The following is a 23,720-nucleotide window of genomic DNA, read 5'->3' on the forward strand; positions in this document are numbered from 1 at the left end:
TCTATCTATCTATCTATCTATCTATCTATCCATCTATCCATCCAATCTATCTACTTATTTGTGTATGTGTGTGTGTGTGTGTGTGAGCACTGTGTCATTGTCATTGTGCTAGTCAGAGGACAACTTAAAGGATTTGGGGAGTGGACTCTCTCCTTCCACCACGTGTGTCCCATGGATTGAGATCATGCTGTCCTGTGTGGCAGCAAGTGCCTTTCCTTGCTGAGCCATCTCACCCGTGGTGAAGCTGGTGTTCCTGACTTCACTAAGACAAGATCATCAGGACTCGTTAGTATGGAGCACAGTTGGTGTTTATTAGGAAGAGATTTTAGCACAGATGTAAGCTCAAGGGGTTAGCAGAAAGAGATGTGCTTGGAGGGAGGGAATTCATATCAAGTGTAGGTGTGGGCTTCTCCAGACTCACACCTGAGCTCTCCTGCTGCCCAAGGTTCCAGATGTAGAACTCTCAGCTCCTCTCCAGCACCATGTCTGTCTGCACACCACCATTCCTCCTGCCATGACGATAATGGACTAAACCTCTGAACTGCAAGCCAGTTCCAATTAAATGTTTTCCTTGCTGGGTGGTGGTGGTGCGTTCCTTTTATCCCAGCACTTGGGAGGCAGAGGCAGGCAGGTTTCTGTGAGTTTAAGGCCAGCCTGATCTACAGATCGAGTTCCAGTACAGGCTCCAAAGCTACAGAGAAACCAAGATTTTGGAAAATAAACAAAAACGTTTTCCTTTATAAGAGTTGCTGTTATGGTGTCTATTCACAGCAATAGAAACCCTAACTAAGACAGAATTTGAGGAGCAGAGGGGTTAAACTTGGAAGACTCTGGAAGGATAACATATAATGGCTAATCTTTTGGGGGGTAGTAATTAACATCTTACACAATAGCAAAGTCTGATGCCCTATTCTGGCCTCCTCAGGCACTACATACACATATATTGTACAGACATACACACAAGAAAAACACCCATATACACAAAAGTAAAATTTAAAAAAATTCTCCCTTAAATTGTTCTCTTAGGTATTTTGTCATGGCAACAAGAGAATTAACCAACTTACAAGTAAAATGTTAAAAAGCACTTAGTTAAAGATAAGGAACATTCATCAGAGCCTCTAGTCTGGGAGGCAACAGAAGTCAAACCCATGGCCATGCAGCCTAGTGTGCAAAGGCAGGCTTTGAGTTTAGGCTGGGGCTCTCAGATGATGAGAGCCATTCAGTGTTTGTCCCACACATGCCCATGGAGCACTGAACAGTACCACACTGCTATCAGGATCAACTGCCAGTCTGAAGCATTGGTTCTACAAATCATGAGGGTAAGGACTGTAGTACAATCCTTGAATCCTGAGGGACAGGAAGTAAAGACTCAGGCTATAATGGCTAGATATGGCACCATTAACAAGTATTTAATAAAAATGTATCTTGGAGGCTAGGGAGACCTGTACTTGATCACCAGCATCCTTATAAAGTGATACATCTTGAAATCCCGGTGCTGGGGAGACAGAGACAAGGATCCTTGAGACTCCCTGGACAGACAGACAGCCTGGTCAAAAGGTGAGCTTCAAGTCTCAGTGAGACCCTATGAACCAATCCAATCTAAACCAAATCAAACCTATACAAATCAAAGCAGCCAAGAGGAGTGACACCCAAGGTTGTCCTCTGACCTACACACACACACAGTCCTCTTCCATACCCACACCTTCCATGTACACACACACTCGAAAATTATATATTTATAATATATACACACACATACATACATACATACATACATATATATATACATACATACACTTTTGTGTAAGGAAAACATCAGTGTAGCTAGTCTTTCTTGTTAGACTTTCTTTTGCTCAAATAGCCTGTAACATACCAGAGAAAGAAGTTTTTCCCTAGCTGTTAAACTGCTTTGAAGAGAGCCTTCCACATTCATAGGAAGCCCTTGAGTCTCTGGGAACACAACTCAGTTGGTAGAGCGCTTGCCTGGGAGGTCCCTGAACCATTGCCCAGTGAGTGAGTCAGGTAGGTAACTCTTTTCCAGCAGCTGCTCCTCCGGCACATGTTCAAATTCTCCTGGTAGTCTGAGGACCTGAGGCAGCACTTACCTGTAACATGGGAAAAAAAACCCCAGAGACAGATATTGGGGTTCAAGTTTCAAGCGGAAGATCAGAGAAGCAAAGCAGCCGGCCACTAGCTCTTACCTGTACCTCAGGCTGAAAGGGCTGTTCTGTCTGCACAAATCCTCAGAGTCAATGCTATCTCCACGAATTCTTAGAGGCAAAAACTCTGTGTTCCTGTCTCCTCCTTATATCCCTTTGTCCTCCCAGCCATATCGTCCTGTATCCACCTCTAAAGTGCTCTTGTGTAGGCCAGGGTGGTCTTGAACTCACAGAGATCCATCTGCCTGTCTCCTGAGTCCTGGGATTAAAGCTGTGTGCCACCACTGCCTGGCTCTATGGCTTGCTAGCACGGCTGCTGGCATTAAAGGTGTGCATCACCATTGCCTAACCTCTGGCTTTGCTTTCTGGACACCCAGGCAAGCTTTAATAAATCATAAATAATATATCACCACACTTACCTTTTTTCCAAAACTGTAGCAGACCATCTCCACAGAAAAGACTAAAAGTGACTCTAGCAGGGGTTAAAGAGGCAGTGAACCCTGCTTGCTAGCTCAATTATTCAAATGTGTATTCTCTCACAAGTGGCTTCATTTCTTGGTAACAGAGTAGCCCACTTGTAAAATATAGTAATCGTCCCTATCCTAAAAGAAGGAACATGTATTTATAGACTTCTTTAATGAACTAGAACCATGCTTGCAGAACTAGAACCATGCTTGCAGGACAATAGATACTGAAGAAGTGAACTGCTACTGAATTTTTCACAAGCAATGTCATATTTACTGGATATCCCCAGCTTTTTCATTTTCATCTATGTGTATGAGCGCCTTCGGTGAGCCCCCACCCACACTGGAACTGGAGTTACAAGTGGTTGCTAACTGTGGGGATGGTCCTTTTTTTTCTGAAAATACCTCTTACCTTCAGAAACTGAGCTTTACCTTACTTTCCAACCAAGTTAAAAAAATATGTCTGTGAGTCAGGCGGTGGTAGCACATGCCTTTAGTCCAACCCAGCACTTGAGAGGCAGAGGCAGGAAGATCTCTGTGAATTCAAGAACAGCCTCCTCGGGTGGGGGCTGGTGGGGCTGATGGGAGGGTGCGGGAGGAGGGGAAGGAGTTAGGAGTGACATGTGAAGCAAACTTGTTTCTAATTTTAAAAAAATGTAATAATAAGAAAAGAAGAACAGCCTCCTCTACAAAGCTAGTTCCAGGACAGTCAAAGCTACTTAAGTCAAGAAATCCTGTCTCAGAAAACAACAAAAATGCCTGTGACCAAGCCTGCTTCAGTTTAACTAGTCTTCAAGAAAATAATATAATCAACCTTGCTGAGTATGGGACTTCACGTAATCAGCTTTTACAACCAAAGCTAAATGCATAGCTTTGATTTTAAAACTATGTTCTTCCATGCCCGTGATCTTTTGTTAGGATTCTGGTTTGTGATTTTGAGTGGTATCAAATCCACTCAAAAGTGGGGTCAATGAGGATCATAAAGTAACTTCTTCCATTGTGAACACTAGTGAAAAATGATTAAGAGATTCCTTGTTCCTTTCTCAAACCTTGTTTTCCATGCTGTTCAATAAATATAAAACAAAGTCTTTTGTTGGGAACAGACTGGAGACAGAAGTGGAGAATTCAAATTTGGGCTCCGTTTAAACTGCTCCAGGAAGGATCGTTTTCCCCCTCTAGTGTGATACCAGTAACAGTGAACACGGATGTGGATGCTGGGAGTTGAACTCAGGTCGTCTGGAAGAATGTCAAATGCTCTTACCACAGCCATCTCTCCAGTGCCCAGGGTCTCCCCACTTTTACCACTTCCCGAGGTAAACAGTAATGAATCCTAGTGGACATTTATGCCTGGGGATCTCGGAGCCCTGCAACCACTCACAAGAGCTTGGTCTAAGAAGTGGGATACCAGTCTCAACTATATCACCTGGAAGACGGGTTCCAAATGTGTCCAGAAGGGACCTACATTGTTTCCCAGACACTGCTATCAGACTCAGGCCCCATAGGACACTAGAGCCTGAGAAGCGAGTGTTGGGTAGAAAGACTTGTTCAATGGCCACAGAATGAAGAGGGAGCTTTGCTCATAACTAAGTTTCCCCACTCCTGGGACTTATGGGAGCCACAGATAAAGGGAGATGGCCTACCCAAGGGGACATTCATGACTCGTCAGCAGGGAGGGGGAGTACTTTGAGGAATTCAACTGTCACTTTTTACTGAGTGTTCTGTCTGCATGTGCACCACATGCATGACTGGCACCAAAAGAAGTCAGAAGAGGGCACGAGGTCCCCTAGAACTAGAGTAATGGATGGGTGGTTGGGAGCCACCTTGTGGTTATCTCTGTAAGAGCAACTAGCACTCTATCACTGAGCCATCTCTCCACTGCTACAATGGCCTGTGTTGTGTCATAGTGATTGGTAGGTGTCATTAGTCTTCAGTAGGAGTTGGCAGGGGAGAAATCAGCCAAGTCTAGTGATTCAACCCTGTATTGTGACAGCATTGGTCATTCCTCAAATGGTCAACAAGTCTACATACGTGACCCAACTCAAAGGTTAATACAGCAAGAAGGAAATAGATATGTGATTATTTTGTTTGTGATAGCTTTCCTGAAGGTCAGGGTACAGAGCTAGTCGTAGATAGCCGTAGATGTCAGGCAGTGGTGGCACACATATCTTTAATCCCAGCACTCAGGGAGGCAGAGGTAGGAATGGTATGGCTGGGCAGAGAGAGAGGAATATAAGGCAAGAGAAGACAAGGAGACAGGAGCTCATAGCATCCTTTGGTCTAAGGATTCAGTAGAGGTAAAAGGTCTCTTGTGGCTAGCTCCTTTACTTCTCTGACCTTTCAGCATTTACCCGGATACCTGACTTCGGGTTTTCACTAAGACACATCAGAACTCATGCTACATAGATACAATATAAAGGAAGAGATAGCAAGCATTTTCATCAAGTTCAGTCACCATGAGATACCCGCAGGTCCAAGTTAAGAGTAGTTTTGGCTGTCCTACCCTTCACCTAAAGTAGTCTTGGCAACTGTTATCATAATGTGGCAAAGATATCATACAGAATTGGAAGCTGCCAATAGATTGCCTAGACATGTACCACTACCCCCAACTAGCAATGCTTAAGTCAACTAAAGGGTAGAATTTATTTAGGGCTTTTTCCTCAATGATACCACACTGGTTAGTTTTGCCAATGTGAAGAAGAAACTTCAATCGAGGGATTGCCTCTAACAGACTGGCTCACAGGCAAGTTGCTTTTGGTCATGGTGTTTGTAACAGCAATAGAAAACGAAGTAGGACAGATACCAAGGGAAACCGAATTATGACAGCACGATTCTGCTCTGAAGAGTGTTCAACACTCAGGTTGCCTCTAGGGGCTCTTTCAAGCCATTTCATGAGACAAGATTTTTCCTTGGTAACAATCTCAATTTCTTTAAAAACTAGAAAAAGGAACACAAATAAGTTCTTGTGCTCTATGACAAGAGAATTTAGCTTCTTGTTGAGGCTAGACAATTCAGCCTGTTCTTGCCCAGCAGTGCCGAGGTACACCCCGACCCCAGCAACCTGGAAACAGTCCCCTCATCTCAAGCTCTGGGCGTCCAGTCACCTCTTCTTCGCACAATGTCGACAGACACTCTCTGTCCTTCCTGTGCACAGACACTCGCTGACAGGGGCTTTCTCTTCTCACAATTAGCACCTCCACACCCCACCCAGCCTTGTCACCTGGCAAGTTCACAGACTGGCTCCACAAAACACTTTTCAAATGTGCAAGTCTTTAATCTTAAAAAATATACACGGGAGAAGCCATGTGTTTTACATAGGAATACACACATTAACAAAGCATTTCTTATAGTTTTCCAAACTCTGTTATATCAGTCCGAAATTTATAAATTAAATATATCAGAATTTTTAAGTTAAATGAAATCCCTGAAACTACTGAATATGTTAAGACTTTTTCCCCCCAAAAATCAAATGAGCAGAGAGTATCAGTATGATTTAAGTAAGGTTTATTGTTACCTTTATTGCCTATAATCTAGAAGATGCAATTTTATTGTGCCTTTGCAAACAGGATACATCTTTTAAAAAACTGATCAAAAATTTCCATACATATAGCTCTATATGATAGATTACAGTGCAACACTATTCATAATTATAGAAACACTATAGAACCCAGGAGCATGGGGTGAGCCAAAGAATAGAGTCCTGAGCCATCTGAGCAAGGTGAGCTGATGAATTCCTAGTGTAGTTAGAAAACACGGTGAAGAAATGCATGCACGCTGCAGTCACGAGTGACAGGGCCAACAGCGGTTGCTTGCTAGCTTCGGGGTGATGGTGAAATTCCACACATGCACACTCACTCACACTCCTGTTTCCTCCCACTTCCCCGCCATCCCAGTACATTCACTCCAGCCCCTTCCCAGAAGAAATGTTCAGGCACTAAGTCCTACAGAGCCCCACAGCTGCCTGGCTGTGAGTAGCTTAAGACCGCTGCTAAGAAAGTGTAGATATCCACCCACACCACGGAGCGAAGCACGAGTACAAGCGAGTCTAGCTGCGTTTTGCCTCTTTGGAAGTAAATGAAGCATATGCCTGCTACAGCTTAAAAACACCTTAAAAATTTTTCTCTTGCTACATCTTGAAGTAAAACCAACAGTGGAAAATTCACCCTAAAACTAACTGCCTCATCTGCTACTAAAATACATTTGCCACTCTGTTTTTGGTATCTACTCAATTATAATTCAGTATGCAAAGTTCATGAAGCTTGTACCTGCTTATGGTGAACACTACAGTACCACATACAACCTGTCAGCTGCAGGCTTATGAAACATTGAGCTTTCTTTGTATGTGGTCCTTGCTACATGTTCCCTCTGTGTGTTCCCCAAGACCACAGTATTCTATTGTTACCAAAGATAATGTATAGACAGTTCAATGGTGAGAAATATTTGGTTTGCCTTCACCATACGCATCCTAGAGATGAACTGAACAACCCACGTCTCCATACCTTCCCTGAAGATAACCTGAGTCAGCTGACTAAACAGACTGACAGCATAGCTATGCTGTCAATCTACTTTATGAGAGGTTGAACTGGGAAACCAGAGGGCTTGTGAAGTCTACCAGCAGCTTGAATTGTGCAGATAAACCAAGAGTTCTTGGCTTTTGATATGCATTGCCCCAAAGGCTGACAGCCCGAGGTGGAAACACAGCATGTGGAGTCTGAGCTGCACAGCCTATGGGACTGGCCACCTGGAGAGGACGATTGGGGGATCCTCATCCCCACATGATTTGGTGTGGGTTTAATGTCTCCCTACACGTTAGCTGCTGTGGAAAAGCACAACGAAAAATTTACTTCCTAACTTTCTTATTTTCAATTAAAAGCTCACACACACACAAAATACATACTCTATGAATATGAGGTGGCTCTTTTCAATTTTTTTTAAAAATAAAGAGGCACCAATACCCGTTCATTTATGTATTAAAAGTCTAATCATATAATCATCAATAAAACAGAAATGGCATCTGTGATGATCACACAAAGGAGAAAAAGATCAACGACAACCTTAGCCACTGTGGAGAGGCTCTGGCTATACCAGAATCTAAAGATTTGCTAATAAGGTTTTATTGGTTTAGCAGAGTCCCATGACAGCCTTTGAGCACTACAGGGAAGCAAATGGCTCTCAAAGAAGCCATTCTGCGGCTGTTTCCAATGCCTGTTGTACACGTGACTGGCAGCCCTTGCCTCTAGCATTACCTTCTCTAATAAGTGGCCGAAAGTGACAGATGGCATCCTCCTGCATGCTAGCATGAGTATGGCATCAGTGATGGCATGGTTTTACACCACTGTGAAGGGAGTTCTCGAGTACAAAGGTCTTAATGTTGTACTTCAGCATCTTTGGTCAAGGTCTGGCTTCTTCAAATCCACCTCTGCCGCAGTCAATCTCACACAGATTAAAGTCCACACAGTTAAAGAAAACCTTAAGACCTAATTTCCACGATAAACTGTCAGATCAAGTTTCTGAATTTGGCCCTTGCCCTCCCTGCCCACTGGGACTGTAAGACCTTACTTTACAGAGGAAGCTGTAAGGCCAAATACTTGTTAAAACTCGTTTTAAAGTTTCACGAGCTTCACAAGAAACTGCCAATGTGATTCCCAGCACCAGGAGGACCAGGCAGAGCCTTTGTCCTTAAGATGGCCTGAGGCCACTGTATGAAGGGTCTTGTTTCCAAAAAAGATTTGCCACCAGCCTCAAGAACATGTCTGTATCACACAAATTTTATGCAAAGTCTAAATGTCATGCAGATGTTTGAAGTTGGAAGGTAAGAATAAGTTATGGGAAAAAAAAAAACCCTAAAAACTAAATTTGGCTTAGGAATATCAAAGTTGTTTAAAAAAAAAAACTGCCTGACACTCTAGAATTTAATTCAAAGGAAAGATTATAGTAAACGAGTTTACACCCTCAACAGGATACTGCCTGACACTAAGCCTTTCTCCTATAGTCCAGAGGCTTCTATCTCTGCTCTCTTTCACTGCTTCATGGAGCATGGGGGACTCCACAGAGCATCCCAACACTGAAGCACAAGTCACTGTGAGCCAGGCTGCGTTTGAACAAAGCATGCACTCTGAGCTGGGCTAATCATGATCCTGGCTAACCTACACAGCAAACAGTAGCCATCAACATGAAACTGACCACATGGTCACGCCACAGGGCTTTCCTACAGTATTATTCTTCCCCTTCACAGGCAAATGCCAGCTCTCCCAGGTAAACATTTCAGAAAAGACCATGCAGACTAGTATACCACTGTGAACGCTGGCAATTTCTAATTAACTTAGCACCAAAGCTGTTACCCCTATCCCCTTAAACTGAGTCCATCTGTAGTTTAAAACCAGAAGAGTCACATTTCTCTCTGCTTCTGTGTTTACAATGTTCTTCATTTCCTGGTGAAGATATTCCTATGTTGATGTTCAGATCTATGTCAGATGAAATAAAGTTGTGAAATATTTGGTGATTTCCACACAGCACTCTTCTCAAGATGAAGTATTTCATGGGTTTATGTCAGAATTATGTCCACAGAAGTCTTTTCCATGCAGTTCCTCATTCAGAGAATAACTCTTACACAGGGCTCTTTCTGGGCAGTGCATTAAAATGAAGATACCTCACAAAAGAAAAGATCATTATCTGTAGCCATTTGATTAATATACAGGTTCACAGTCAACTCAATAAGACACTCTGCAGAAGAGAGGCATGAACAATATACTAACTCAACACAAAACAGCAGTAAACGTGGTCCACGGCACACAAAGTTACTAGTGTTTGTCCTTAATACCTGAAGTGATGAGTCTGGCAACTGCATTTAGAACTGAACATGCTTCCTCCCTTCCACATACATAATGCTTGATGCTGGTGTGCGTATTTATATACACATGCACAACACAACACCACGTGTCTATGATGATAAACTAATGTGATACCCAGCCAAGTCTTGAAGGCAGATTTCAAAGGACAGGGTGCTCAGACCGAAAGAGCATATATCAACTTAGTAACACCCTAACTTCAGAATTCCATTTATTAAATACACTTTTTTAAAAAGCACCTCTTGGTAATAAAAGCAAAGAACCAGTAAGTAATATTTCTTTCATTCTCACATCAGCCTGCTAAATTCATGATGGGATTTAAAACAGGAAGCCTGCTGGGGCTATAGACAACTCAAATGCAGGCGGGCTGACTTTGAAGCAAGAGCTGGAGCAGAGTAAAATATCAAAAAGCAACACAAATTTGGAATTTTTCACAGCTTTCTTCCTTAAGTCAAAAAGAAAAACAAAACAAAAAAGCAAATTCGTTGTATAACCACAATTCAATCTGTCAAACTACTATGAAGAATTTTCATTTAATTATGTATACATAACAAGAAAGAAAGTTCTTCCACAAACACGCTCAAGCTTACAATTGTCGAGAAAATGACAGAAGTAAAAGCAGGAGGAATATCAAACACATGTCAGGAAGGTCAACTTCTGTTTCTGCTTTTAAGTAAAAAAAAAAAAAAATCACCATATAGTAAGTACAAAAACCTGCACTGAATGACAACTGCTGGTGTGTTTACTTGATCAGAAACGAAGACCAAGAGTGAAAAAAGCCCTATGTAACACCATCCGGAGCACTCCCTCGTGCACACTCGCGTGTCAGCAGCTTCTGGAGCACAGCTTATAAACCCGGCAGTTCTTGGATAGCTGCAGTCAATGGATCGCTCTTGTCTCGAATGTACCCATAATTCAGTTTCACTTACAAATTGCAAACAAACCCATTTCTTCAGAAAAATATCTGTTTGGCATCTCCTGGACTTTGTTCCATTGGGCAGTATGGACATTTTAATCTAAATTCAAGATAGAAAGAATGAGTCAAACAATGTCAGCACTGAGCACTCCATTTCCACTTAGGTACACACACCTGCAACATGTACAAAAGCATAGCTTCTACGTTTACTTTGCCTGAAGGGTTAGCTATGCTCTCTTAACGTAACTGCTAGCCAGGCTTTGAAGGGTCACAGAAAACAACACCTCAGTCAGATCTTCACCCGAAAGCTTCCTCAATGATAACTGTTTTGTAGGAAAACAATTGTCTGAAAACTGCTTCTTGAATTTCAGAAGTAAATTTAATCTTAGCCCACCAAGGCTTACAATGAATTTCAAATGTGTGAACTGTATTATCTATTCAATGACAGCAAATCTGTTGTGAGCTGCCAAGCCTGCACCAAGAATAGCCCACAGATCCTTCAGTGACAAAGAACACAGGCTCCATGTGAACAAGGTTACCAGTGATCTGCATTGCCAGGGTTTCTGTATGGTCTGGGAAGGGCATGAACAGTTTCTTTCAATCAAGAGACCTCCCAGGAAAGGGTTTTCCCATAATGGGCCAGATCCAGCACCAGTGAAGACTCCCCTAACTGCCTAAGCTAGACTACCTCTGAGACTTTTTGTTTGTTTTTTTTTTAAGTTGGGCTCATTACCTACAAAAATTACCAATGTCAATATACTATGAACTGTGGTTACAATAGTAGGAATGTATCACATGTGGATAACACATGCTGGCACTGTATTCATCAATAGGAAACAGACTAAATAATAGTATTTCCATACTGCAGATAGTCTACCATTTGTGGGGTGAAGGCAGGAAGCAGGATGAAACAATTTCATATAGTTCAGGATAGCCCCTCCAAGTTGCTATGTAATTGAGGATGACCTTGAACTCCAGATCCTCCTGCCTCTACTACTCAAATGCTGGGATTATAAGCATGTACAAGCATGCCATGCTATTCTGGTAACTGTAACAATAACAGAGGGCTCTTTTGCAGCATATAAAAAGATCTCATAAACAAACTCCTCAATTGAGAAAAGCAAATCACAGAAGGGAGAAAGGTATATACATTACATTACTCTTAAAAGTTTGAAGGGAAGGGATGCCTACTCAAAGAATAAGACTACATTTATTAAACCAAATCCTTGAGCAGATTAAACTAACAAAAGAGATTAGATGTTATCTACTTTAGATGAATAGTTAAGAAACTACTTTCTAAATCTAGTTGTGGTGTGGAGCATGGTGCTGTACATCTTTAATGCCAATACTTGGGAAGCAGGAACAGATAATGTCTGAGTTTGACGCTCGCCTGGTCTACAGATCAGCCAGGACTACAGAGAAAACTTGTCTCAAAGAATCAAATATATAAATACATAATTCTAGCTTCATTCATTTATCCTTATTACATCTTATCTTTACACAAGAAGGCTTATTTAACGTATAAGAAATTAGACACTTACTTGCTACCATTAAACATTTTATTCAGGGCATCTCTTGATATAATATGACCACAAACCAATTTCATGGGTGGATTGTTATCTGTTGTTTGCTGACGAAGAATAGGGCAGGCAAATATGGAGTGATACCAGCACTTCTTACCAAGGTCCACTTCAATCTGTTCAGAAAAGACAATGTAGAAAGGCTGGTGAAACCCTGGAAACTCCACACACCTGTGCACTGCGCAGTAAGAACATCTGTTTGGAGGACTCTAGGGGAACTGTCTCAGAGAGGGGCGTCTTAGGATTCCAAGTTGAGTTAAACTGGTCTGTAAAACTACACTACTTTGTAAACTATATTTTGGGGTCTATGAGCATCAGATACCATGCTTCCAAAGTTAATACTTTTTTTGGTGGTACCAGGCAAAACTCACAGCCTAGATCAGAGTGGCCACCACACTAAGCCATATCCCCAGCCTAAACACCTTGAAAATTTATCAGAATACACACACACACACACACACACACACACACACACACACACACACACACACACACACACGTATCTCAAAGGCAAAACCAGCAGACATCCTGACTGTCCTGTAGGCAGCACTTGGTTAGGTGATAAACTCAGTGAAACAACTACTCCTAGCACAGCCTAAATATAGTTATCTTCTGTGTGAACTATAGGTCTGAGTTTCTTATGTCATTTGTGTGAAGTGGTTTTCTCTGAGAGAAAACCTGAAACTCGGAGGTAAGCCAAGTTTAGTCTGTGCCCCATTTCTTATTTTGCAGTGGTGGGAATCCAACGTAAGGTTTTGCATGGGGCTAGGCAGCTTGAAGTCAGCTCCCCATCCTATCCCTTATGCACATGCTTTTTTTTTCCTACTGAGATAGGATCTCAGTAAGTTGTCTAGGCAGGCCTTCCAGGCACCTGGAATTACAAGCTTGTACCACAAATACCTGCTTAAGCCAAACCTCAAAAGCATCTTTTGTGATTTGTACATTAAAGCTCATGGCATGGTGTGACCATTACATTTTTGCCACAAAACATATCTAATCATATACAAGCTTGAAACCATATAGCAGAGCAGCTGCTTTACCCCAGAACCTCAACAAACATTGTTTACCTTCCTCTCAATCTATAACAGCTATGGTTCTACAAGGTCATCGATGCCAGCTGTAGTGACACACACCTTTAATCCCAGCAGAGAAGGGGGATTTGAGTTTGAGGCCAGCCTGATCTATTCATAGAGTCCCATGCCAGCCAGGGACACACAGTGAGACACTGACTCAAAAAAAAAAAAAGAAAATAGACCTATTAATAAGGTCCTTTAAGGAAAACTGACAAAGGGTAGGAGATGTGGTTTAGTATTCACTGGGATCGGAGTCCAAACTACAGTACCACAAAAATGGTGGAACAGACCTATAAGCCAGTACCCAGGAGAATCAGAGGAAACCTAAGTGGGACACATAGTAAAAGCATCTTTAAAAAAAAAGGGGGGGGGGGAAGAGGACAAATGCCAAAAGCACATTAAAGCAATCCTGAGGAAAGATTACCAGCCATCACCTCCTGCTGCTTTCGTAGCCCCAAGTGTATACTGTCAGCTGGATCCTACTGATTGCTCTACTTCAGTGTGCAAATTTCAAAGATGCTCACAGTATGATAGTAAATAAAACTGCCTGAGCTGGGCACCTGCTCAGGGAACCGAGTTCTTTCATTTGCTCAGCAGCAGCAGAGTCAAGTGCTGCTTCTGTCCCAACCACGTGGAGTACTGGGAGGGCACCTGTGTCTTTAATCACAAACCTTCTTCAACAAGTTCTTAAGAGTTGATGCAACCAACTGACAGGCTCACAGCTGGAAGAAAAAGGCAACTGCAGACAAACTTGTGTGAGGTGTGGCAGAAAAGAAGCCAATGCCAAAGCTTACTTTAGTCCTCAGGGTACATAACTGTGCCAGAAATGGTAACTGAAGTTAAAGCCTCAGTGTCTACTGCCAGGCGTAATTCACACAGTAACACTGTACCTCATATTATAGCCATCATGACAGCCATAATGTCCTGACACCTCTAGGCTTGGTAGCCCATAGCGAGAAGAGGCCCTCTTTTTACAGATAAACAAACCACTGTCCACAAGTGAGTTCACTAGAAAGCACTCTGTGTGCTGAGAGAAGGCACAACTCTCCCCACTTCAGAGGTTTGCATTATCAGCTTGCAACTGAAACTTGAAGACAAAATTTTGGATACATTCCTCCAGTGTTTTCAAACGAGAACGATGTCCCACTCTGTTGTCTTGTTTTGTTTGTTGTTGTGGAGACAGGATCTCAATTATGAGGCCCTGGATGACTTGGAACTCACTCTGTAGGACAGGCTGCTCTCAGACTCAAAGATCTGCCTACCTCTGCTTCCTGAGTGCTGGGTTAGTGTGTGCCATAACTCCCTCATGTCTGTTTTAATTAGTTAACTGGTTTGTTTCCTTTTTAGAGTGGTGCTGGACCCAAAGCTATACCCCCAACCTTGTTTTTACTCATGTTATGTGCATTAGAACAAATATAAACAAACCCATTGAATGGCTAACAATAGTGTTTTCTGATTAAATGGCACGATGAGTACTTTTAACTCTTAAAACATCCATTTTCTTTCTTTTTTCTTTTGGTTTCCCTATGTAGCTTTGGAGCCTGTCCTGGAACTAGCTCTTATAGACCAGGCTGGTCTTGAACTCACAGAGCTCGGCCCGCCTCTGCCTCCCAAGCACTGTCGTGCGCCACCACCACCTAGCAAAACACCATTTTCTAAGACGGGAAGGGAAAACAAACTATCAATAGAACTCACAGGTAGCTCATCTTTCTGGTTCCAGACTCCAGTGCACTGCCTCTGCTCAATCACAGCTTTGATGTTGATTAGTGCAGGCAGTGCCACACAACCTGCCGAGAAACTGAGGACAAAAGACAAGCATCAGGGCCAACCCCAAAGACAGAACCTGGCAGCTGTTTCTTCTAAAAGAAAAATGAACTGATCGCTCCCCTCCCCCAGCCCTCAGCTGTATTCCCTGTAGTTACGAAACCCTTTGCAAACAAAGCATAAACCCTAGTGCTACCGCATAAGCTTAGCCAGTATGGGAGAAATGGGGGGGGGGGTGCAGAAGGAAAAATGAGCAAACATTAAAAGGACCATTTTCTGACTGGATAGTTTAATTTTCATTTAATTCCTCAGCGATTATAAAAAAGAATAGCTGGTTCTGCCCTATCAGAAGAGGGGCAGCTCTGGCATCAGTGCTGAGAGGGAGGCGCCACCATTAGGAGCAGCACGATTCCCATCGGTTCAAAGGAGGGCTGAGGAGAGCACAGTACTGAGTTCCCCCAAGCCCAGCAGACTGTCCTCCACATGTAAAGGAAAGAGAGAGCACTTCTGAGTCTCTTCTCTATGAGTGTGACAAGGTAAGGTTATATATGAATTAAACTTTGCGAAGTTTTCCTTCCAGTTTACAATATAAAAAAATCTACAGTCTCATCATCAGACTCATTTGAAAAGCTTTTCTTTACAAGCTCATACTCAAAATTTCAACTTTAGCCTAAATTTTTAACCTTTATCATTATGTCACCTGGAAAAATAACTGTCAAACCCAGAAATGCAAATAACTGTGGTTTTGGCTCTGTGGATTATGTAACTTAATGTTAGAAATTAAAACATACTAATTCATTGAAAATCACAATGGAGTGTTTGTTGCAAATTGTTCCAAGTAAAAACCTGTAGCAGCTCTTGTGGGCCACCAATCAGTTCCCAAATCATGGCATGGATGCTTATTATTAGTTATGAGTACTCGGCCTTAGCTTAGGCTTATCTCACTAGCTCTAAAAACTCATTTTAACCTGTTTCTCCTTATTTACATTTTGCCTTGGGGCTTTTTCCCTTTCTTTCATTCTGTCGTCCTACTCTGCTGCATCCTCTGTGTCTGGCTGCCTGGCAGCTGCCTGACTGGCCCAAGCATCTCCCTCATTCTCTCTTCTCTCTCGAGCCTAGATTCCTTCTTCCATTTAGCCTCTCTGTCCGACAGCTCCACTTACTTCTCTACTGCTTAGCTATGGATTGTTCAGCTTTTTATTATATCAACCAGGTGCTTTATTTTAGGCAGGCAAGGTGAAACAAATGTAATACATCTTTACCCAGTTAAACAAATGCAGCATAAACAAATATAATGCACCTTTACATAGTTAAAAGTAATATTCCACAACAAAAACCATATATAACAAGACAGTTCATAACTCAATATACAGGTGTTTTGTCTCAAGCATCACCCTGGGGTATGAAACTAAGTGCTTTATGCAAATGCCCCATTGTGTCGCTCAGTATGCTAAAAAGATGTAGACCCAAATGCCAACTTAAAGCAAGTTGGCACTGCTTACCCAAGGCACTGCAAGCTCAACAAGCATTTCCTATGCAGCCAGCATGGTAGTGCTGTCAATTCAGCAGTGGAAAGGGGGTTTTGGACTCCCCGGTTCCTAGACCACACTTGGAGAACAGCTGCCCTAAAACTGTGTCACCACAGTTTAAGTAACCACTGTACACTTCTCCAGAAAGACAACATAATCTACTGTTTAATCATAAAGGCAACAGGAAAAGTTGCCCAATATAGTGCCCACTTCAGAGCAAGCAGGGCCATTACTGCACCTGACACTGAGAGGAGACTCCACGGAGAGCCCCAGGAGGGCACAAGCGTCCCGTGTAAAGATGTCACAGATGTCAGCCCACTGGTTTGCATCAAGCAGGTGAACATATGGTGAGTTCTCAATCCCTTGTCTCAGGTACACGAGGCTTCCCATCAACACCTGAATGTCTAAAAGAGAGCACAGCAAACGGAGGTGTGCACAGCCATGTCTCCAACAGCACTGACTTGTGAGCAACAGGTGAGAAAGCTAAGAACATCTCCATCCTATGCAAGATATTCTAAAATTAGGTCAACATTCCGGTCCCTACGCTTCTTTGTAAAGTCCCTCCCCCTAAACTAAGGACACAGCATAGGAGAGGATGAGAAAAGGCAAGCAGTGAGATACCGAACTTGGAATTTCTAGTCTTTAACTGTCACATGTATTTGGTGAAGAAGTAGCCATATTCAACACACTGACACGTGGTGGTGGTACAGGAGTGTCCAAGGAGCACGCACACCTTGGTCTCATCTGTCTCTTTACATTAAGAAGCCCCCAACTCTGCAATGTCTTCAATGTTGTCCTGATGTTCTAGTGTCAGTGTGCAGTGTTTCTATTACCCGTTATCCCAACAATTTCATTCACTAGCAAATGAGTGTGATAAGACACAAGTGGTGGCTCCTGGCTCCTTCCAAACACTAAAATCTAAAAAGTCTCTGACTCTCCATGCTGGTGGTGCTCATCTGTATTCCCAGCATTCTGGAGGCTGGCACAGGAGGATCACAAGTTTGAAACCAGCCTGGACTACACAGAGAAACTGTCTCAATTCCCTGTACACTCCCTACCCTGCCCAGGCTCCCATTCTGCAGTACAAAGGAAGGCAGCTGTCTGACTCCAGACTCACCTTTTTGATGATTTAGGGCAAATGGCTGGAAATTTTTCGCATACTGTAAGGCTTCCCGCTGATTTGTAGTTCCACCCATTAACAAGCTAATAAAGTACAGTCGGTGTAGCTTAAATTCCAAGGAGCTGTTCTGGGCTATGAGCATTTCTCGGTTTGATACTGCCCACCTAAAGCAAGACAGAAAGGTTTTAAGAGTAATCAAGGGCGTGAGCAAGGTGTTTTAAAAAATGGTTGACTTCTAGCATGTAAAAAGGGGGTCTTGGTGCCATCTTGTGGGAAGCTATAGTAACACCAACCGTTAGAAGATGCGAACACAAAGGAAAACATACTACGTTAGAGAACAATTACTTCTTTAATGAGGTTTTTTAATAGCAAGAATAGTGCTGGTATGAAGAGGGCCACACTCTGGAGCATGAGTCTTGGGATTCACACCTAGATTGCTTAGACCTACCCTTCTTCCTATTAAACCAGGCTATCTGTAAATGAACCTTAAGGGGAACCTCTTACTTTTTAAATCACATTCTCCCATTTATTTCTGCATTCATCCCTTATTGGGGGGCACTCACCCTAACCCATGTGGAAGTCAGAGGTCAGCCTATGATGTTATGTCTTTCCTTCTGCCAAGGTGGATAGAGAGCAGTGAATCCAGGCTTGGTGCAAGTGCTGCACTACCTCACTCAGAATTTATGCTACTCTGTTTAGTATTAGAAACTAGCTATGAATACAGCTTGTTTAACACATTCAGTAGGGCTCTGGGTTCAATCCCCAGCATTACAACAAAAATATGCAAAACAAAACCAGAAAACATATTTCTCAATGTACATGCTGTCTTTTTTTTTTAAAGATTTATCTTGTGAATGTGTTTGTCTCCATGCATGTATATATGCACGGTGTGCATGTCAGGTGCCCTTGAAGGCCAGAAGAGGGCACTGGACCTCCTGGAACAGGAGTTACAGACTGTTTTGATCTGCCATATGGGTGCTGGTAAGTAAGCCCAGGTCTTTTCTGGAAAAGTAAGAGGTACTCTTAACCACTGCACCCCAGTACTTTTAGTCTTATTAGGAAGGAAAGAAAACAGCATGCATACATACACATATACTATCACCAAGGGAAAGAACAACATTCTGTTTGAAACAGAGATACCATGAGTGAGCAGGCACCAGCAGCACAAGCAGGTACTAGCTCAGTGAACTAGGACTGCCACGTCAAGTGTGATAACAGAAATGTACCGCAGGTCAGCTATCAAAATCACAGTTCATAAATGTTATAGGAAAGCTTTACTTCCCTAAGGATTCAACTAGAAAAGCTATTCTTTAACTGACCTTTACGTGAACATTGTTTCAGCTAGCCCACTGGAATCTGAGCTAGGCATGAAAATAAACTGTGAGTAACTTGAGATGGGGCTGTGTTTCAATGGCAGTGTTTGCCTGGCATACACACGGCCTCTGGTTTGTCACCTAGCACCGCTGGGTGGGGTAGAGGCAAAATAACGTGACATAAAATCTGGGTAGCTCTTATTACACAATTATTCCTTAACTAATAAATTTCCTGGCAGCAGTTTTGTCCCCACCATTAGCTTTCTCAAGTCACCTAACACTAATCAATGAATGACCAAAACTTCCAGATTCCTGAGAGTAGAGTCTTCTCCCAATGGTTCAACCTACTTCAACATTTGGGCTGCCAGTTAGGCAAATTCAAATTTTAATAAAAGCAAAGGTTTTTAATCCAAAGCAGAAGTAAATGTGCCAACCAGGTACATCTACCCTTTTGACTTTGTGACACGATGTTGTCATACTCAAAGTTCATGCTCAAGAATCAGCAAGAGGTCACCTCCCCAACCCCTGGATTGGCTGATCATGCTTAATATTATATATTCTAAGTCTAAGCATTTTACTGAAAATTTTGTTGAATAATATGCATACACACACGCACACACACACACACCTAACTCTATCTACCTTTCCATTCCATTTACTATCAAGTATCTCTGTGGTAGGAAACAAGGTTCTTTGTGTATATGCCCAGGAGTGGAATTCAGGTTGTAAGTAAGTTTACAAGTTTTGTGTTGGGCCACTCAGCTGTCTTGGGACACAGGTGGCCTGAGGCTGTGTCAGTTTTCTGCTCATGGCTAATTCAGATTCAAAGAGACCGCAGCTACTCTGCTTGGTTTTCTCTTTACACTACAGCTTCCTATGTGCTGAGGGCTCATCCTAGCTTCCTGTGCTGTTGTCAAATGGCATGTAAATGTCACACCCCTTTGACCACCAGGGTCTACAAATGAAGAAACTTTTTGGGCCTCTTTCATAAACAGACCCCCTAAGTAATGCCACTTGGTGACTAAGCAGTGGAGCCCACACGGACACTCACCTGGTAGAACATCAGCATTATACTCTGCTTACCCTGTGAAAGGCATGGTACACTTAGAGCTCTGTATTTCTAATTCCCACCACCCCCAAACAATAACATGACTCCACTTGCCCGATTAGCTCTCCCTCAGGAGTCTACTCTGCTGCTCCCTCTCCTCCCCTAAATTTGCCACTCGGGATGGGTGTCTAGTTCTGGTAACAAGGAAAGAAAAATGCACCTGGCCAAGTCCAACAACATGCACTACTATACCCTTTTCTAGCATTAAAGGCTGCAAACACCCTCCCACTCTAGTCTTCTTTAGGGAGACTTTCTCCACTCCTGCTTTTTTAGTTTCTTGGGAATGACTGACAATACTCAGCCCTATAAGTACGAGCTTAATGGGAAGCTATCAATAGCACAACCCAAATGTCTTCAAATTTCAAACACCAAAAAAAAAAAAAAAAAAAAAAATCTAATTCCAGAAAAAAAAAAAGCTAGCAACCCCGTAACTTCACTATGGAAATGGACTACTAACAGTTCATTCAGCAGTATTATCAGCCCTCTGGGTAGGGAGCCAGGTCTCACTGTCCCTCTCATCCTTTCCTCCTATCCCATCTTTGTGTCCTGCCAACCTAACCACAAAAGCACTATCAACCAGGGATCTGGCATCACAATTAAATAGGATCCAGAAAGGGCAACAACAACCAAAGAATGGAATACCTACCCTAAAAAGACAAGTTCAATATCTACAACAAGAAACACCTCAAACATCCTAACTCCAGATACCTACATCAGAGCCCAAACACAAATAGAAACAGCAAAACAACGTGTCCCTCCCAGAAGCAACCCTACTGCAATAGGGCCCAAGAAATGCAATTCAAGCAATGCACAGAGAGGGGCTTCAAAATACCAATTATGAGTATGTTAAAGAGGGTATAATAAATGTCTCAATGAAGACCATGAAAACACAAACAGTGGAATCAACAATTCAAATCAAACAGAATCACTAAAGAAAACTAAAATGACATAAAACTGGAAATGAAAAATTTAGGAGATCAAAAGAAAGATTTATAGATAAGCCTTGCCAACAGATTACAAGACATGGAGAAATCTCAGGCATTGAAGACAAGTAGAAGAAATGGATAATTCGGTCAAAGAAAATGTTAAATCCAAAAACACCCAGGCATAAAACATCCAGGAAATTTGGGACACAATGCAAAGACCAAATCTAAGAATAATAGGAATCAAGGAAGGAGAAGAAACCAAAGTCAATAATGTTTCAACAAAATCATAGAAGAAAATTCCTCCATCTAAAGAGGTTGCCAATCAGAGTATAAACAAACAAAACACCAAACAGATGGGACTAGAAAAGAAATTCCCCATGACACATAAATCAAAACACTAAACACACAGAACAACAACAAAAGGGATGTTGAAAGATTTAAGGGATAAGACCAAGTCACATATAAAGGCAGCCAGCCAATTAGAATTTGGAGACTCTGAAATCCAGGACCTGGATGGATGTTCTACAAACTCTAAGAGACCACAGACGCTGGCCTAGAATACTATATACAGCAAAGCTACCACTAACAATTGACAGAGAAAGAAAATGAACACTCTACAATAAAACCAAATTGAAGCAATTTCTACCTATCAAACCAGATCTACAGAAGGCACCAGAAGAAAAACTTCAGTCAGCAAAGGTTAACTATATCCAAGAAGGCACAATGAATAAATAATCCTAGAACAGTAAACCAGAAAGTGTGTGTATGGGGAAACAACCCACATCGTCACAACAAATAACAGGAATCAATAAACACTGCTCATTGATAACTCTCATTATCAATGGTCTCAATTCCCCAATAAAAGACACAGAATGGATTAGAAAACAACATCTAGGGTTGGAGAGATTGGTTGCTCAGTGGCTAAAAGCACTTGATGTTCTTGCAGAGGATCTGGGTTCAATTCTCAGAACGAACATGGTGGTTCACAACAATCTGTAATTCCACTTCCAGGAGACTCACTTCCTTCTTCTGACTTCCAAAGGCACCACTAAGTTTGCACGTGGTGACAGGCATATGTATAGGCAAAACTACATAAAATTATAAAACTAAATAATAATAATGAAACAAACCAGGATTCATTTTTTGGCTGCATCCAAGAAATATACATCATCAAGAATAGACATCACCTCAAGGTAAAAGAATGAAAAAAGTATTTCAAGCAAATAAACCCAAGAAGCAAGCAATTGTGGCTAGTTTAACATGTGACAAAACAAACTTCAAACTCAACCTAATCAAAGAGCTAGGGAAAGACATTATATACTCACCAAAGGGTGAAATCCACCAAGAGGATATGGCAATTCTTTGTTTGTTTTTTTGGTTTTTTTTGGGGGGGGGGTTACGAGACAGGGTTTCTCTGTATTGTTTTGGAGGCTATCGGTCCAGCCCGGCCTCGAACTCACAGAGATCCGCCTGCCTCCGCCTCCCGAGTGCTGGGATTAAAGGTGTACGCCACCACTGCCCGGCTGTTTGTTTTTGTTCTTAAGATTTATGTATTATGTATACAGTGTTCTGCCTGTAAGGCAGAAGAGGGCACCAGATCTCATTATAGATGGCTGTAAGCCACCATGTAGTTGCTGGGAATTGAACTCAGGACCTCTAGAAGAGCAGCCAGTGCTCTTAATGGCTGAGCTATCTTATCTCTCCAGCCTAGATATGGCAATTGTAAACATTTATGCACCAAACACAAGGGCAATCCAGTTCATATTCAACTACAGATAAAATCACATACCGACCCTCACCCAATGATAGTGGCTGACTTTAACACCCCACTCTCAGCAGCAAACAAGACAGACATCTGGACAAAAACTAAACAGAGAAATCTAGGAGCTAAATGATACCATAAATTACATGGACCAACAGACATTTACAGAACATTCCACCCAAACACTAAAAAATATACTTTCTTCTCAGCAACTACAGAAACTTTCTCCAAATACTGAACACGTACTAGGACACAAAACAAATCTCAACAGACCTCATTTCTGAATGAAAAATGGGTCAAGACAGAAATCAAGAGAAAATTTAACCTCCAAAGCCACAGAGAAACCCTGTCTCGAAAAACAAACAAAACAAAACGAAACAAGAGGAAAATTTTAAAATGTTGGAACGGAAAACACAACATAGGTAACCCTACTGGACACTATAAAGGCAGCTCTAAGAGGCAAGTGCACAGCACTGAGTGTCTACATTTAAAAAGAGAAGATAGTTCTCATATAGTAGCACATACTTGAAATCTTTAAAACGAGAAGAAATATCCAAAGACTAGGAAAGAAATAAACTCAGGGTTGAAATAAATAGAAACAAGCAAATAAGCAAAACTTACAAAGAATCAATGAAAAGAAAGACTTGCTTCTTGCAGAAAAATCAGTAGATTAACAGTCTTAGCCAAATTAACCAAAAGACACACAGAGATGAGCCAAATCAATAAAATTAGAGGCGAAAGAGGGACATTAGAGCCCAGTGTTGGTGGCGCACGCCTTCAATCCCAGCACTCAGGAGGCAGAGGCAGGCGGATCTCTGTGCATTCGAGACCAGCCTGGTTTACAGAGTGAGTTCCAGGACAGCCTCCAAAGCAATAAAGAGAAACCCTGTCTCGAGGAAAAAAAAAAAAAAAAAAAAAAAAAAAAAAAAAGAGGGACATCAGACATCAAGGAAATGCAAAAATCTGTACTCCAACAAATTGAAAAAACTAAAAGAAATGGGTGAATTAGTTGATATGAAAATCAAAACCAAATAAGTAACTTAAACAAATCCCAAACCCCTAGTAAAATAGAAACAGTAATCACAAGTCTCACAACCAAAAGAGCCCAGGACCAGATGTGTTCAACTCAGAATACTATCAGATATTCAAGGATGAATTCAT

The 23,720-nt window shown here is 42.0% G+C and overlaps 1 protein-coding gene across 2 annotated transcripts in view; it reads right to left on the bottom strand.

Moving 5' to 3' along the window:
- Window positions 1-5,873: 5,873 nt before the first annotated feature.
- Rmnd5a (required for meiotic nuclear division 5 homolog A) overlaps window positions 5,874-23,720 on the bottom strand; it is a 52,477-nt gene continuing 34,630 nt past the window's right edge. The window contains exons 5-10 of one of the 2 annotated variants that reach the window (XM_040739015.1): window positions 17,448-17,614; window positions 16,569-16,734; window positions 14,733-14,835; window positions 11,926-12,080; window positions 10,398-10,484; window positions 5,874-9,269 (exon numbers count right to left, since the gene is read on the bottom strand). In XM_040739015.1, coding sequence (XP_040594949.1) covers window positions 10,421-10,484; window positions 11,926-12,080; window positions 14,733-14,835; window positions 16,569-16,734; window positions 17,448-17,614 — 655 coding nt within the window. In that variant the 3' untranslated portion in view covers window positions 5,874-9,269; window positions 10,398-10,420. Of the gene's footprint in view, window positions 10,485-11,925; window positions 12,081-14,732; window positions 14,836-16,568; window positions 16,735-17,447; window positions 17,615-23,720 lie in introns of both variants that reach the window. The other variant, XM_040739014.1, reaches the window with a different exon arrangement.

The sequence above is a fragment of the Mesocricetus auratus genome, unplaced genomic scaffold, assembly GCF_017639785.1.
Source record: "Mesocricetus auratus isolate SY011 unplaced genomic scaffold, BCM_Maur_2.0 Super-Scaffold_100676, whole genome shotgun sequence".
Classification (NCBI taxonomy): Eukaryota; Metazoa; Chordata; class Mammalia; order Rodentia; family Cricetidae; genus Mesocricetus; species Mesocricetus auratus.